This window comes from Sinocyclocheilus grahami, unplaced genomic scaffold (assembly GCF_001515645.1).
Source record: "Sinocyclocheilus grahami isolate Dianchi unplaced genomic scaffold, SAMN03320097.WGS_v1.1 scaffold249.1, whole genome shotgun sequence".
NCBI lineage: Eukaryota > Metazoa > Chordata > Actinopteri > Cypriniformes > Cyprinidae > Sinocyclocheilus > Sinocyclocheilus grahami.
The window spans coordinates 647,920-666,806 of NW_015505428.1; the positions used below are offsets into that span (position 1 = coordinate 647,920).

General features: G+C 35.1%; 1 protein-coding gene across 1 annotated transcript in view; it reads right to left on the reverse strand.

The window, feature by feature from the left end:
* Window positions 1-18,683, reverse strand: part of gucy1b1 (guanylate cyclase 1 soluble subunit beta 1) — a 22,520-nt gene extending 3,837 nt beyond the window's left edge. Inside the window, exons 1-9 of the mRNA XM_016289578.1 lie at window positions 18,635-18,683; window positions 18,045-18,118; window positions 17,036-17,233; window positions 14,887-15,117; window positions 14,694-14,810; window positions 12,306-12,439; window positions 10,642-10,839; window positions 5,498-5,735; window positions 2,394-2,534 (exon numbers count right to left, since the gene is read on the reverse strand). Coding sequence (XP_016145064.1) covers window positions 2,394-2,534; window positions 5,498-5,735; window positions 10,642-10,839; window positions 12,306-12,439; window positions 14,694-14,810; window positions 14,887-15,117; window positions 17,036-17,233; window positions 18,045-18,118; window positions 18,635-18,683 — 1,380 coding nt within the window. The remainder of the gene's footprint in view (window positions 1-2,393; window positions 2,535-5,497; window positions 5,736-10,641; window positions 10,840-12,305; window positions 12,440-14,693; window positions 14,811-14,886; window positions 15,118-17,035; window positions 17,234-18,044; window positions 18,119-18,634) is intronic.
* Window positions 18,684-18,887: the final 204 nt, after the last annotated feature.

Here is an 18,887-nt window from a genome sequence, read left to right on the forward strand (position 1 = left end):
GTGATTGTATGTGTGTGTGTGTGTGTGTGTGTGTGTGTGTGTGTGTGTGTGTGTGTGTGTGTGTGTGTGTGTGTGTGTGTGTGAGTGTGAGTGTGAGTGTGTGTGCGTGTGTGATTGTGTGTGTGTGTGTGATTGTGTGTGATTGTGTGTGTGTGTGTGTGTGTGCGTGTGCGTGTGCGTGTGTGAGTGTGAGTGCGTGTGCGTGTGTGTGTGTGTGTGTGTGAGTGTGAGTGTGAGTGTGTGTGCGTGTGTGATTGTGTGTGTGTGTGTGTGTGTGAAAGTGTCTGTGCCATTCGCCTAATACAGTCGTCTCTAATTTAGATGCTCTTAGTGTTCCAGAGGCACATCTTCAACAGTCGCACATATAATAACATACCTGTGCCATCTGGTTAAACAAAAGAGCCTTTACAGAGACTTTACCGCAGACACATCGAACACCTCTGAGATGCATTCTAGAGCTATTCTTAGAAATCATAAAGCATCCTTAATACACTGGCTAAAGCGCAGCAGCATGTTTTATGATGGGGGTGTTTCATGAAGGACAGCATGGTGCACAAAATATGCAAGATATGTCGTTTAATTGATGCTATGAGGCAGCGCATTAAACAAGTATAAACATTCAGAATTTATTTATGCATTCAATTATAAATACACAATGACCAGTATATACTTGTGTATTATATGGAATTCCACCACTGAATGCTCACAATTCTGACTTTATAACTCGCAATTGCATGCTGTAAAGTCAGAGTTGTGTGTTATAAACGTGCAATTCTGAGAAAATTGCTATTCTCATATTATTTCTCGCAATTGTAAGTTTATATCACGCAATTCTGAGTCAGAATTGCTAGAAGAAAGTCAGAATTGCGAGATAAAAAGTCACAATTACCTTTTTTATTTTTTATTCAGTGGTAAAAAATGGCTTCAATATGTATTATATTGTGAGATCTTTTTTTTTTTAACAGTGTGGCTGACTAAATCACGGAATCCAATCCTAAAAATGGAATTTACTGTAAGACATGGAATGTCTCAGAATTGGGCAAATCTTGGATGAATAAATCAAAAGTAGTGCTGTACACTTAATGAAATCTCTATAGTGTAGTCGGCATATCACATACACACAACTTGTCTTCACAACAACCCGTCATAATAAAAGTCAGTTTAACTTGAAGAAATTTTGACAGAAATAAATGTACATCTCAAAGTAATTATAATAATAATAATACAATTATTAAAACTTAATTTATTTCTATGTTAACATTTAAATCTTCATTTGATTATATTTTAAAAGTTAATGTTTTATGCCTTCATCTGATTAACTCCATTTTTGATAATAAAGTTGTATTAAATCATACATCCAGAAGAATTAAAACAGGAAACACAGAATTTCTGAAATCCATACATACATACACACTTATATGCATAAACAAAGACACTGTTGTTACATTTGATGTTTTATAATTTCAGCTAATTAGATGTGTTAATTTTGATTACTACAATTTAATTCAACCATTAAAACCAGAAAAATTAAAACAGAAGTTCCAGTGGCACCAAATAATACAAACTGTAGTAAGCATCCCAACAGTACTGATAATTAGTAAAGCACTGGACATTCTTGTTCATGTGACGACGCTGTAATGTTCTCTGTTACATAGACTCAATCTTACAGTCAGCAGGCTAAGATAAGATTTGAGCAAACACTTTTCTGATTTTGCGTCCACATAATTCAGCTATTCTGAGAATGAAAATGATACTCCGTTATCCTGCACTATAAAAAATTACCGTGAATTTATCTGTAAAAACTGTAAAAATGTTACAGTAAAAACCTGTTAAATGGTTAACGGTAAATTCCCCTACTATATACGGTGAAAAACTGTATTGGACATTACATGTATTGGACATTAATTTTACGGTAGTATACCGTTTTTAGAAGTTTTAACATTTCAAATGTGATGTTTTTTTGTTGAAATAACTGTTTGTTCTTAGTCTTTTCTTATCAGTTTTGTATATAAGGGTTGTGTGTTACACCTAATGTTGTTAAATGAATGTTTACTGCATTATTTCAGTTTCATGTGTGTTACCGTGATGGTGTTTAGTGTTTGTGTGAATGACGCTGTGCACCTTCTATATATGTTATTATTTAAAAGCTGCTTGTGATGGGCTTTGGTTCATCATGTGACTTTCTCATCACCTCCTGCATTTGGTGGTTATCAGTGTATTACAAAGCTACAAAACAGATTTCAGCTGCCGATTTTTTACCGTAAATTTTACTGTATTTTTTTTTACAGTGTGGAGCTGATAAGATGTTCTGGAATGAAAGACCCTCATGCATAAAAATGTGACAAAATGTTCTGTTTGTTTAAACTTGTATCTGGGTCAAGAAAAGTGATCACCTGCACAGGATCCTCGTCTACTTTCACCTGTCCAGCGATCTCCATCATGTCCAGGGCCAGGTGACAGATGGATTTTGCATGATGGGTGCAGGGCTCCGGAAGACCACTCACGGTCATGTACTTATCACCAACAGTCTCCACCTGTCAGAGAATAGAGAGATGGTTTCAAACCAGAGACCGCTAAAAACAGCTAATGTGCCCGCGGGTACGATGAACCTCAAAGGACTTTCCATGAGCTACACTGGGATATTTTAGGTTTCCTAGCCCAATTTTATATTTAACACATTTCACACTAACCTACCTGATGCAATCATATTTGCATATTGCACTGCCTGGCCAAAAAAGCCATCTGGATTTAAATAAGCAAATATAGATGAGTCTAGGATTGAATCATTATTGCAGTGATTAATATGTTTCTGGCATGTTGTGTGTTTGGCAACAATTATTTAACCCTAACTGATGCAGTATGTATCTTTTAATTTCTCAAACAACCATGTCAGAAGACGTAACCATGAACATATGCCATATGCAAAAATTCATCAGGCTCAAACTGTGAAAGACTGGCCACCAGAGTCCTGACCGTAACCCCATTAAAAAAATTGGAAGGCGACGAGCCTTACACTGTAAGCTGATGAGTTGATTTATCCGTGCTTTAATATGCCTCTGGTCATAGAGCTTTATTTTAGTTGGATGCCGAGGCTTTTTAGGTCGAGTAGAATCTACGATCTCTGACTCAGTTCATTTGCTGGCTTCCGTGTCTGCAATACGCTGTGTTTTCTTACAACTGGCAACCCGGGGTGTGGAAATACTATTGGTTAAACTGGCAGTGGGCGGAGTCACACAGACCAAAACAAAACCAGACATTCCGACACGAACGCACAATTTAAAGCAGAATAACTAGCTGTAGTGTTGTTTTTCAGAAAAACAAGTTTGTGAACTTAGCATGTTCCCTAAATGTCTGCAAACATATTATGGCATTTTTATGCCTTAGTACAGTCAAAAAATTACATACAGCACCTTTAAAAGGAACATGCCAGAAATGTATTAATCACTGCAACAATGATACAATCCTAGACTCTTCAGTATTCACTTATTTAAATCCAAATCCAAATTATTATTTATTTTATTTATTTATTTATTTTGGTCAGGCAGTGTATTTACTTAACATTTTTAATCATCATGTATTGATTAATGGATATCCAAGATGAGAAATTAATTTAACTGACTCATTAAACCATTTAACGATATTTTGTGGCCTTGACTGTCAGATAACAACTGGTCTTAGTTTGTGATAAGAATACAGCCAAATAAAATTACAAAATGAAGCTATCATCCAAGATAGCCAATTTTAGGGCACTTTTGATTCATCCAAGTTTTCCTGGCCATGCACTCTGCAAATGTTGCCAGTTTAACTCCTCGTGTTTTGTTCTCCAACCTCATATCCATCACAACAACGTCTAAAGAGAGAGTCCAGTCCTTCATGAGACCTTTGGACCATGTAGATACAGTTGGCTTAAAGTAAATATAGCTTTTTTTTGATGAGCCAGCCTTGAAATTCTACCTGCCCGCTTTGTTTAGTTAGCAAAGCTACATGAAGTGCATTCTACGCCTAGGACGTAAATCAAGGACATGTTCTCATGCCCTTGTTTTTAAGAGAGCATTGTACATGATGTGTTGGTGATAAAGTACTTGCTAAAAGGCACAGAAAGTTAATAAATCTACAGAAAATACAAAACCATGGCTGTTAATGGTTGTTCTGGAAGTTCTAAATCCAGCATGTGAAATTATTTGAAAGACAAAGGAGATAAACTACTATGATTTTTTTTTATGGCTATGATCAATTCACAACATTCTATTTTTAGCTAAACTTGAGTATTATAGCGCACATTTTAAAGCAGAAGTAGTAATTGCACGTAGCATCTGGCACCTGTGCATGAATTTGCACTTTCAGCTGAAACTGGATTTGTGGGTGACGCAACTGTTCAGTTGATTTGGGCTCATAGTAAACATGACAACATGGACAGGTAGAAAGAAGAAAAAAAAAACATTGTAAAATCGCAGCCACTGTGGTATAGAGCATTCAAAGCTCAGTTAATTAGTGGAAACAAACTTGCAAAAACACTATAATCAATGAGAACAGACAGAGACAAAGGCAGAACTAAGGATTAAAGTACACGAAGCAAACTAAGGAACAGATGAGTTAATTAACGAGGCAACAGGTGAACAGAATGAAACTTGGTTATGGGGAAAACACAGAGACAGAAACAAAGCATTCATGTAACAGTAAGGCAGATACAATGCTTACAATACACCACAGGACAAGAACGGAAAACCAAGTGACAAGCCATTTTGTACAGAAATCAATGCATAAACAGTTGTTTTTATGTAGATGTTATGCTTATAAAGCACCTCGAAGAAAAAGGCATCAATTTTTCTGCAAAGCTACAAAAACTTTTTTAATGTTCACTGTAGCTTAAAGCCAAAGTTATCAAATATATCAGTATTGTTGCTTTATTAAAGCCTCTGGTGAATTTAATTAGTAAATTCAATGTGCTTCTCTTGGATCCCAGTACTTTTATATGCACTCTGTGTTGCCTACAGCAAAGTTTAATAAATAAAAAAATCAGCCCACATAAGATTTAATCTGCCACTTGACCTAAAAGAAGTTTCACACCCTGCTCTAAATATAGTCATTCATTTATTAATTAGGAACATCATAAAAGATTTATCATAAAACGACTCATCATAAAGATTTTTTTGCCTTTGAACTTTGTAGCTGAACTTTTGTACACTGTGACACTTTATTACTGTTAGCTTGCTGAAAGTAACTTACAGTAGATTTTTATATTTTGCACCTTGCAAGTTATAATGCATTAACGTTTGTGGCTAACACATTCATGTCATTTTTGTCAAGATATTTTTAGCCCAGTCACAATCATAGAGTTATTTCTGTTGTGTGCTGAAGATCTCTGGATGTGGCCAAAAATATCTCCGTTTATGTCTGCGAGCATGGTTACAAAGGTTTTTCAATGCGTCTATCAATCCTCAAGCACTAAACAAAAGCGCGGATCCAAATGTCAAGTTCCAGATTGAAATTCACTCACCTTATACACATAAGGATTCTTCCGAGAATCCGTGAGAATGTCAAATCTGGTGTAGATGTCATTGAGCAGATTGACGATTTTAATGGCTCCCTCTGCTGATGCGTGTTTGCTGCAGAACGCATTGAACCCGACGATGCCGCTGAAAAGAATGGTCACGTTGTCGTACCGTTTAGCAGGCACGGGCCGCTTGTGCCGAAGTTCATTGGCGACAGACGGAGGTAGAACCGAATACAGCAATCTGAAACAAAGAGGTATCGTCGTTATCATGTGCACTCTTGAAAAATACGCATTCATTGCATTCAATGTCACTGGACGGGAAATCAGTATAGTCACATTCGTTGTAATCACTCGAAGCAATACATTTGTTAACTTCAGTTGTTAGAATACCTATAGTATTTAATCTAATACAAAATGAATCCTTTTGTGAAATTCACTTCAGCTGACCATGGGATAATGCGCATCATTTCTACATTTTTACATACTGTACTTTCCCAGAAGGTTGAGTGCTAACTATCCACAGAGCAGTTTGAGGACTAGCTCTCTACATTTAAACATTCATACATGTGTTCGGTTCTTATTCTGTACTGCTGATGGCAAAACACAAATACTAATGTCTGTGATAAAAAAAAAACTTCAGATCTCTCAGTTATACAACTGATGGAAGCCAACATCACAGCTCTATCTATCTATCTATCTATCTATCTATCTATCTATCTATCTATGAATCTATCTATCTATGAATCTATCTATCTATCTAGAAAATATTGAGAACGTTTCACAAATGAAACCAAGAGATATGTTTTCCTCATTTTTTTTAAGGAAACTTAAGCAGTTTTGAGGCTTGAATTGAGGAACGGATTAAACTGAAAAACGCAAGTTTCAGTGCAGGACACCTGCTAGTGAAGATAAGGCTGCACTATTCAGCACATTCAGAACACGGCCCATTTGTTCACCTGTTATCAACAAGTCACAGGTTTCCAAGAAATGCATGCGACCTAACTACTGAAAAAAACAAGAATGTAAATTTGAAGTAAACTAAAAAAAAACATGCTTAGCAGGACATAACCACACATCAGTTACTCAAAGTAATGTCATTTGCAACACAAATGAAAAAATAACCTAGTCCGTATTTAAATGTGTATGAAAATTATGAGCCCATTCCTCGCAATTCCAGAAATGTTTTAAATTCTAAAATATAGCACTTGCACACAAGCGTCTGTGTAGCTCTAGCTGGTGTTTACTGTCTGTGTGGATGAGAGAGAAGGTCTCTGGTGATGTTCAAGGTTCTCCAGCAGATTTAATTAAAGCAATGCGCCCCGTGAAGCCGTGGTTTACAGTGAATTGAACAGCTGAGGGGCGTTGTTAGGCACGAGTTATAATATATATCCTCTTAGCTGTTATAAATTCACTGTAAACCACGGCTTCACGGGGTTTATTGCTTTTATAAAACGGTTATTCCATATACGTAGTAAGGTTTCACAAAATAAAACGGAGCAAATAAAGTGTAATGATATTAATAAAAATAGTATTCTTCCACCAAACAATGTAGCTCCTCAGAAACAGTTGTGGTTGCTACAAAGTGGTTGCCGAGCAACACACAAATGTAAACAAAGGTGTGTGTTACTTTGTAGCGTCATTTACAACAGCTTCAGACGCGGCTCAGCCAATCAGAGCCAAGCACCGGAACTCTCCGCTTTATAAAAACAAACACAGAGCTCACAGACCGAGGCTCCCCACGGAGAGCGCAAATACAGCCTCATTTTCCATCTTAAAAAGCTATACGCAGGGGAAACGATCAATCAGCGAAACCAATATCATGCTCATTTTTTTATCGTCAGCCTTGCGACAGTCTATGCGGCATTATATCACCAAACTACAGACTCAGAGCTGAGGGCTTTAGGTTGCCATCTGAGTTTGCGCATTAGCCATTAGAGCTAAAATTGACCTTAGTCGTATTACTCAGTGTACTGGTCTGCATCCGGGTCTCGCACATGGTCTCGGATCAGACTACAGTCTGTTTCCAGCAAACGCCCATTTAGACAGGAAGAGATGGTCTGATTGACATGTAATGTAATTTACAGATTACTGTACAAAGGTAATGATGACACGCAGAGGAGATGAGCCGCTTATTTTATTTCTCTGGAAATTACTGTAAGCCCCACACAGACTCTCAAAGGTTTTCATTCAGTGAAGAAGGGATGGGAAGAAGCATAAAAATATGTCTTAAGTCGCTGGGGTATATTTGTAGCAATAGCCAACAATACATTGTATGGGTCACAATTATACATTTTTTTTTATGCCAAAAATCATTAGGATATTAAGTAAAGATCATGTTCCTTGAAGATATTTAGTAAATTTCCTACCGTAAATATATCAAAACTTAATGTTTGATTAGTAATATGCATTGCTAAGAACTTCATTTGGACAACTTTAAAGATGATTTTCTCAATATTTAGATTTTTTTGCACCCTCAGATTCCAGATTTTCAAATAGTTGTATCTCAGCCAAATATTGTCCGACCCTAACAAACCATACATCAATGGAAAGATTATTTATTCAGATGATGTATAAATCTCAATTTTGAAAAATTGACACTTAAGACTGGTTTTGTGCTCCAGGGTCACAAATATCGGAAATTGAACAATACTACGTTTAATTTCATGATATATTTGCAAGGAACATGATTAATCTATTACAACTGAATTCACTGAAATCTTCCTCTAACTATACATTTTCATACAAAAATGTAGTGTGCTCATATTTATTTCATCTTTTAAGATATGGAAAACAATAACGTTTTTTGAATGGTAAAGATGTTTTAAGGTTTTTAAAAAAAAAAAGTTTAAATCTAATTTAAAGAATTTTATTTTTTTATTAAAGATTTATTTGTGGCATTTTATGCATTTATTTCGTCAGAACAGGAAGTGATGTGAGAGAGGGGGACAGGATCGGGAAAGGTCAAGCGAGTTGGCTTGCTTTCACAAAAACATTTCATTTAAACCAATAGGTTAAGGCGTTAACTTTGAGATCCCTAATTGTACTTACATATTCAATAACAATAATAATAATCACCATCGAGTTGGGTTCCATGTGTAACTGGAAAATGGGCTAAGCTAAAATTGGCCAAAATGAAGCCTGAGCCCACTTTTATGGCCAGTAAAACTAAACTGATGAAAAGATGAAAATAACTTAATTCTCTTTGATTTGACATCTCTGGCTGTGTTATTGCACTCAGACCTCTTTCTGGATTGTGGGTCTCTACTGATTATCATCTAAAGTAGATACTAGTAAGAATAGCAAACGAAAATGAATGACATAAATACGGAACATAACACACAAAACTTCAGGATAAAGACACTCTGAGTTCATTCAACCTTCTAAACAACAGTATTTATTGCTATATAAAATAATCCAGGTACCATTGCATAATAACATTTACAGTTTAAATGTTTAAAAATGTGTGTGAATACTTCTAAACAAGTTCTAAACACCGAACTGGAGTAACGTTTTATTGGTGCAGCAATATATCTCATAACATAGCCATAAGACCATATTTTTATATTTACAACCTTCAACCCTTAAAAATAAATCAGAATGATGTAGGATGTTCACAATTCTGACTTTTTTTTACGAATTCACATCTCGCAATTCTTTTTTTCCTTTACTTTTTCCCTGACTTTTCTCAGAATTGCGTGATATACACACTTGCAGTCCTGAGAAATAAAGTCAGAACTGCAAGATGTAAGTCAGAGTTGTGAGATATAAAGTCGCAACTGTGTGTTATGAAATATTGCAAGACTTGCAATTCTGAGAAATAAAGTCAGAATTAAGTCCGAGTCATAAAGTTAGTTTAAATCATGCAAATCTAAGAAAAAGTCACAATTGTAAGTTTATATCACTCAAATTCTGAGGAAAAACGTAACTCACAAACTTCATAACTCACCATTGTGAGTTTATATCCCACAATTCTGACTTTGTAAATCGCAATTGCCAGCTTATATCTGACTTAAAAGTCAAAATTGTGAGATATAAAGTCGCAATTGTGTGTTATGAAATCAGAACTGCAAGACGTGCAATTCTGAGAAATAACGTCAGAATTAAGTCAGAGTCATAAAGTTATATTTGCGTGATACAAAGTTGCAATTGCGAGTTATAAAGTCAGAATTGTGAGATATAAAGTCACAACTGTGTAATGAAATCAGAACTGCAAGACTTGCAATTCTGAGAAATAAAGTCAGAATTAAGTCCGAGTCATAAAGTCATATTTGCATGATACAAAGTTGCAATTGTGAGTTATATAGTCATGTAGTTATATACTCAAGATTGTGAGATATAAACTCGCAGTTGTAAGAAAATAGTATTTTTTCCTCAGAATTGGACTTTTGCAAGTTTATATCTCACAATTCTGAGAAAAGAAGTGAGGATTGTGAGAAAAAGACAGAATTGCAAGATACATAACTCGCAATAGTGAGTTTATACCTCACAATTCTGACTTTATAACGTGTAATTGCAAGTTTAAATCATGCAAATCTAAGAAAAAGTCACAATTGTAAGTTTATATCACTCAAATTCTGAGGAAAAACGTAACTCACAAACTTCATAACTCACCATTGTGAGTTTATATCCCACAATTCTGACTTTGTAAATCGCAATTGCCAGCTTATATCTGACTTAAAAGTCAAAATTGTGAGATATAAAGTCGCAATTGTGTGTTATGAAATCAGAACTGCAAGACGTGCAATTCTGAGAAATAACGTCAGAATTAAGTCAGAGTCATAAAGTTATATTTGCGTGATACAAAGTTGCAATTGCGAGTTATAAAGTCAGAATTGTGAGATATAAAGTCACAACTGTGTAATGAAATCAGAACTGCAAGACTTGCAATTCTGAGAAATAAAGCCAGTCATAAAGTCATATTTGCATGATATAAAGTTGCAATTGCGAGTTATATAGTCAAGACTGTGAGACATAAACTCGCAGTTGTAAGAAAATAGTAATTTTTTCCTCAGAATTGGACTTTTGCAAGTTTATATCACACAGTTCTGACTTTGTAAATCGCATTTGCCAGCTTATATCTGACTTAAAAGTCAGATTTGCGAGATACAAACTTTTTTATTTTAAACGGGCTTCCGCAGAGGACTGACCTGTCTGTCTTCTTCTTCTCATCCTCCAGGGCTCGGAGCGTGTGCTGCAGACGGTCGGTCAGGATCTCCAGCTCCTGGGTCAACTTGTACTCCTCGCGAAACTGCTCCCCCAGTAACACAAGGTCACGGGTGGCGTCATGAAGAGGAATATCACTCAGGTACAGACCTCTCCTCGTCAGGTCATCCAGATTCATAACACTGATATACACAAATGACAAAACACTGGATCAGGCCTATCAATCGAGATATCAAAAAGCCAAACAAAATGTTACTCAGTCTCCACAAAACTTCAGTGAAGTTGACCCTAATATATACCAATATAGCAGTCCCATCAGAACATATTTCCACCACATGTCTCATAATACGAAATCAAAGCCTCTGATTCAATCGATTCAATCTAAACCAGCGGGAAAGACACATATTACTTCAGTAGATTTGGCTTATAAGGGGCCAGTAAAAACATTTATTAGAAAATAACCAAACTCTTGCTGTCCATTATGTTTGATTTAGGAGGCAATGAACAAAAATGTACTGCACTTATTTTATAAATAACAAGCAGTACTGATGTTTACATTACACTTTATGCTATTCCTTCAAAAAAAGCTGTATTAAATGTATAAATTAGTGCTGTCAAACGATTAATCGTGATAAACATATTTTTCTTAAATATATACATGCATGTGTTTGCATTTATATATACGTAATAAATATACACAGCGCACACACATATATTATGTCAACAAAAACATTTATTTCGGATGCGATTAATCGCGATTAATCGTTTGACAGCACAAGTAGAAGTAGAGGCTGCCTGTCCAAATACATTTTATAAAGAGACAATGTGATTTTTTTTTCTTTAAGTAGCTATTTCTACCTGATAAACCACTTAAAAATGACCTTTGTTGGTGTAGCATAATATAGTCAGGTCGATTCTGTCAAATTAAACACTATTTTTTTAACCTAAAACATCCATTTAACTGTAGAAGTGACCAGTGCTACTTCGATTACTTATAAATTGTCGCCTGTAGTTAATGACTACAGATTACATGATGAAAATTGTAGTTAGTAACGTAACTGGGGAGAATCAATAAATTATGAATAATTTTCTGCCATTGTGTGAATAACATGTAATCATGTAATCAATAAAATAGTAACTGATCTGAGCATTTTAAAATGTAACATCGTAGTACTTAATTTTTGGAATCTGATTACATAATCCAGATTACATGTAATCGGTTACAACCCAGCACAGGAAGTGACCACATGAAGCACATTTTTAGGTTATCCATGTTGACTACATTTTTAAATCTAGCCTTCAAAAATTGCTTTATGTGCTAACATCTAATTTAGAATATTTTAGTTTTTCAAAAAAAATTTTTTAAATGATGTCAAGCTCCAAGCTCTAAGCATTGACATTTCTTAAATATTTGTAATAATAATAATAATAATAATAATAAATATGACTGAATCAACTTGACTACATTAGGTTACATGAAATGAAAATCATTTTAAAGATTGGTCCAAGTAGAAATAAGGCATTATGGTAACAACTGTATGTTACCAATTTAAGCCGTGTTTAAAAATCAGAACTGATGCAATTAGTTTAAGCCACCAAAATTACTAATTTGCTTTGTTGGTTTTATTTCACAGCCTCAGCCATCTACCTGGGTGAGCACAGGAAAAGGATGTTCTCCGTCTCAGGAAGTGAGATCATCTGGCCCTTCAGTCTGAGACAGCTGATCTCTGTTCCTGTGAGTTCATCTTCACTCTCCGCAGTCTCTACGTTCAACAGGCCCTCCTGCATGAAGCCATAAACAAACCTCGTGTCGTGTAGTTTCATTACAATACATTTCAAATTAAATTTTTTTTAAACATGCACTGTTATTCTTGTTTTTGTATCAGGTGTGTCACAATATTCTGGTACTGATGATAATCCTTATATTTAAAAAAATTAAATATCGTTATCGTGTTAATTAGCAGTGTCGCGATATACAGGTATTGACGATAATCGTGATATTTAAAAAAATGAAATCTTTATCGTGTTAATTAGGGGTGTCATAATATACAGGTATATTCGATGATCATATTAAAAAAATTAAATATTGTTATCGTGCTAATTAGTGGTGTTGTGATATACAGGTATTGACAATAATCGTGATATTTAAAAAAATAAATATTGTTATCATGGTAATCAGGGGTGTCGCAATATACCGGTATTGACGATAATCGTTATTTAAAAAAAATTAAATTTCGCTATTGTGATAATTAGGGGTGTCGTGATATACCGGTATTGACGATAATCGTTATATTAAAAAAATTTAATATCGTTATCGTGTTAACTAGGGGTGTCATAATATACAGGTATATTCGATTATCGTTATATTTAAAAAAATTAAATATCGTTATCATGTTAATTATCGTGTCGCAATATACAGGTATTGACGATAGTCGTGATATTTAAAAAATTAAATATCGTTATCGTGGTAATTACTGGTGTCGCGATATACATGTATTGACGATAATCATTATATTTAAAAAATTAAATATCGTTATTATGTTAATTAGCGGTGTCACGATATACATGTATTGGCAATAATCGTTATTTCTTAAAAATGAAATATCATTATCGTGTTTATTAGCTGTGTCGCGATATACAGGTAGTGACAATAATCGTTGTATTTTAAAAATTAAATATCATTATCGTGTTAATTAGCGGTGTCGCGATATACAGGTACTGACGATAGTCTTGATTTTTAAAAAAATTAAATATCGTTATCATGGTAATTAACGGTGTCACGATATACAGGTATTGACGATAATCGTTATATTTTAAAAATGAAATATCGTTATCATGGTAATCAGCGGTGTTGCAATATATCGGTATTGACGATAATCGTTATTTAAAAAATGTAATATCGTTATCATGGTAATCAGGGGTGTTGCAATATATCCGTATTGACGATAATCGTTATATTTAAAAAATGAAATATCGTTATCATGGTAATCAGCGGTGTTGCAATATATCGATATTGACGATAATCGTTATTTAAAAAAAATCAAATATCATAATCGTGTTAAATAGGGATGTCGCAATATACCTGCATTGACGATAGTCGTAATATTTACAAAAATGAAATATTGTTATTCTGATAATTAGGGGTGTTGCGATATACCGGTATTGACGATAATCGTTCTATAAATTTTTTTTATATCGTTATCGTGTTAATTAGCAGTGTCGTAATATACAGGTATTGACAATAACCGTGATATTTAAATAATGAAATATTGTTATCGTGTTAATTAGGGATGTCGTGATATACCGGTATTAACGATAATCATGATACACAGCTCTAAACTCTCACGTGTAATTTATGTATCGTTCATACTCGCACAGAAAGTCCACAAGTGAGACTCAAAGGAGTACGAAAACAACTTTGCATGAAATCCATTATACGGACAAATAAATCCAGCTATCGCTGTAGCCGAATAAAATGCAGAAGAAATGTTTTGACTGACGAAAAATGAAGAGAATTATCACACCATTGCAACAGTATTTGTTTTATCTGTGTTCTTTAAGCCTTCTTTTTTTTATAAGGATAATGTATATTTATAATACAATGAGAGCCTTTATTGCCTTTATCACTGTATAGAATACTATGAAATAATATAATTTCTGCATGATACGAAGCCACATCAATTCACAGAAAGAAGTTATTTCAAACGCTCAATTGACGCTATAACGTGAGTTTGGAGTAAAACTGTGTTGGTATTCTCATCAATTGTTGTACTTTTCTCGTAGCTTTGAATCCACTGAATGGTTAAATATGAATTTGACTGATAGCATATTTCATATTTCTATAGATATCGCATTAATTATTTTGTCCACCATGAACATGTAGTTACAAATCTGATATTGTGACAGCACTAATTTGTATATGAGTGTGTGACATGTACTGTAGAACTAGTAAACACAATTTATGTCAGAAACTAACAACATTGTAGTGAATGAGTGTTGGTGGTTTTATATCAGATGTATTTTGGGGCAGACAGACCTTGCTCCGCAGCACAAAGACGGTGTTGATGTGAGACAGAATGCCATGGAAACTGAAGTCTATGTGCGGCCGCACCAGAGAAAACACTGAGGACAGGTTACAGACGCCAGGCTGCAGCTGGAAGATGACACACATCACTTCACATTGTTCTCCATCATTTCAATAATAGACAATCATTTCTGAGCAGACGAACCTGCGGCAGAACTCTGAAGATAGCATTGCCACACTGTGTGAGCATGAGCTCCCTGTCGAACATCAGGTGGAACGGGAAAGCCTTGCAGAAGGTATAAGGACTGATCCGCGTCTCTTGAGTCCCGTTCTCCTCGAAACCATCCAGGTCTTCATAAAACGCCTCCTCCTCCGAGTCCTTCTCCTCAATCAAGAACTTAATGTGATCACATTCTTCACTCTTCTGCTGAATGACCTGGAACACCCCACAAATAACACATTTGCATTTCCAAACATTAAATGTGGAACCCCACAGTGTGAAGATCATGCACTGATACAAGGTTATCCTTAACCATTTAAAAATCACTTGAAATAACACAAACATTAACTGAAACAATGTAACATGTATTTTATTTCAGCCAGTGGCCATGCAACATTTCTCGTTTTCATTTAAGTACTAAAATACTAAATAAACTAAAAGCTAAATCTTAATAAAAACTATATAGATATTAATAAAAATGACAAAAACACAAAACAAAAATTCTAAAACTAACTAAAATTTAAATGAAAACAGAAAAAAAGAAAATCTGATTCAAATATCATTAATAATAGTCAATAATAGTGTTTAGAATTTTTTTTAAATAAACTCTTGTTTTACTGTATGCATATATATATATATGTGCATATATACAGTTTAATTATATAATTTTTATTCATTCATTTATGCTAGTTTATTTATTTTATGCATTTATTTATTTATCTATTGATTTTATTATCTTACATATGTGCTGATTATGTTCTGTACTGCTTGTGATTCATTTTTAAACCAAAACTAAACAAAACACTAATTTCGTAAAAAACAAAACAAAAAAACAATACATGTGAATGAGGCCAATCTGTAAATAATAGCCACAAGATATAAACATAAACAATGTGTGTGTTAACATGATTTTAGTGTGGGGGGAAAAAAGGTTTTTCACAACTTTTTTACAATTTTGTCTAAAATGACTAAATGATTTAAACAGCTTCATAGTTAAAATAAGTTTTAACGGAATAATAATAATAATAGACTAGAACAGAATAATAACAGAATACAATAACTTGCATGTATAAACTTATAAGCTACATATTTTTTTTTAGCATTGTCAGCATTACGCCACAAATGCTGTTGACTGAGATTAACTTGTTTTTTGCATCTTCTGTCAAGTGCTCCTGAGTCCTCGCATCGCATGTAGACTAAGCAAAGAGAAAGTTAGAGCTTCAAGTGCGTCTGAGTGTTTAATAAAGGAGAATGTTTAGTGTATTTAAGTAGGAGTCAAATACAGAAATAACTTTAGGAATTTTTTACGTAATGAAGACCCTGTTTGCAGCGTGCTCTCTCTCTCTGTTTTCTCTTCAGCAATATCACTGAAAATGGCCCTAAAAGCTGTTTAACTGTAGACTCATATCAGCCTGGGCTGAATGCAGAGAAGCTGTTGTTTTTTCTCTCTCAGCTTGAAGTTGAGCCCATTTCACTGACGTCAAGTCGCTGTCTCTTTGCCCTGCTGTCACCATGACGATGATGGCTAAGTTTCACACTAAGCCCAGATGGAGAGAGAGAGAGAGAGAGAGAGAGAGAGAGAGAGAGCGAGAGACAGAAAGAGCAGTCTGCCGTCTGGGGCATGATTAGCTCTTATTGGCTGAGGGGGATTTATTTGAAAAATATGTCCGAGACTGAAGCGAGGTGACAAAGAATACACCACAGGGAGTTCATCATAATGTTGTTTATCGATGAGCCTCTCTCGGTGAGAACGAGAGTAAATCTACCTCCAGTCATGTTTAGATGAGTGCAGAATTGAGCACGCACATTACTGTTTGTTTGTCTTATTTTATATATTTATACATGTTATTATATTATACTGTATATATAGATTAAGATTATATATATATATATATTCTTGTGAATTTTCAGTATCATTACCGCAGTCTTCATTTTCAAGTTTATTATTATCAGTGTTTTATTTACGATTCTTTAATGAATAGAAAGTTCAAACAGCATTTATTTGAAACATAATTTTTTTTTTGTCTTTTCTGTCACTTTCAGTCAATGTAATGCATTCTTGCTGAATAAAAGTACTAAGTCCTTTTCTAAAATAATCGATCTCTATGTGAGGACGCTCACAGCACAAGCAGACCTTCATCTCAATCTCAGTTCCATGAATCTGCTGTGCAACCGTCTTGATGATCCCAATGACGATGTCCTGAAGACCCTCTCTCTCAGAGTAATAGTGCAGAATGAGGTTGTTCCCTCGCTCCGCATCCGTGCAGCGGAAGGAGGGCGCGCGCATGCCGGGGTAGATGGTGCCTAGATGATCATGCAATGCATCCAGATTCTGAAGGAGAGAACAAGCTGATCTTAATGTGAGGATGCAAAGAGCAGAATGCTGCTGAGCTGAACTGAGTGAGTATGAGGAAAAGCAGTGAAAAGCGGTTATGCAGGTTGCAAAATGCTACTCAATATTTAAAGTAGTGAAATCCGTCTACCCAACTGAAAAAGTAGTCAGCAACAATGAAGTTAGGCACACCTAATAAAGCAATAACCCACGTGACGCCGTGGTTTACAGTGAATTTATAACAGCTGAGGGGCGTTGCTAGGCACGAGTTATAATATATACCCTCTTAGCTGTTATAAATGCACTGTAAACCACGGCTTCACGGGGGTTATTGCTTTTATAAAACGGTTATTCCATATACGTAGCAATGTTTCACAGAATAAAGCAGAGCAAATAAAGTGTAATGATATTAATAAACACAGTATTCTTCCACCAAACAATGTAGCTCCTCAGAAACAGTTGTGGTTGCTACAAAGTGGTTGCCGAGCAACACACAAATGTAAACAAAGGTGTGTGTTACTTTGTAGCGTCATTCACAATCAGCCAATCAGAGCCAAGCACCGGAACTCTCCGCTTTATAAACACAGAGTTACAACTAACCATAAATGTACACATACAATACTATATTTTACAACGTACATGTACAATAAAGTGCAGTATTTAATTAAATTAATATTGATATCATCTACTATATGTACAGTACACACATATTTCTAATAGAATATAGAGTGCACATAAATGCAAAAACAAATAATAAATGAAACAATAAGAATGTTGAATGTTGTATGTTTTGATGTAACAGAGAACTCACTTGATGTCCTCCCACACATCTGGACCATAATTTCTCAGCACCAGAAGTTCCAGTGCATGGTTCACAAAACCGTACTGCCAAAAAAAAAGTGTATTATACAGTTGTGCAATTCAAACACAATATAATAATATGTTATATGCATTTACACTACCGGTAATTGCAGAATAATGCATTATTTGCCTTTTCATTGTTTACATCTTCAACATGCCATCTATACAGATGTGCTGTAGTGCTTTGTGTGCGTAAATCAAAACATGAGCTGTGATGAACATCAATGTGTTATATCACACAGCAATTATTCACCTATAATACGTATAATTACATATTTGAGTCATGCATTACTTGCATCGCTTTTACACATTCGACGCTACCGTAAGTAGCAGAGCAAATAATTACATGAAGAGTGGCACGAGAATAAATAAAAGACACGTAAAACCGCAATCAGATTATTGCTACATACCATGTTTGGATTAATTCGCCAATCCTCTGTTTGTTTCTGATCTCTTAAATCCCTAAACAAGAGCACTGACAAACCATACAGCTGTTAGGAGTGAAGCCTCCATTTCTGAACCGAGCGCATCGTTACTGACGGAGGATGCAGCCAACGGGATGCGAGAAGCGCTGCAGCAGCATCCTCATCCCGGAGCCAGGATTGGCTCATGAATATTGATGACGCGACAAGACGTTTGTCCACAGTACCTACCTGATTGGCTGCGAGCTAGTGGGTGGACGCTTATGAAGACCTGGGTCATGAATAATAATTAGGTTAGGTCCAGTACGCTCTGAGAGGGTTACCAAGCAACGCCAGCATGACCTTATTAATATTAATCGACTAAGCTTTAG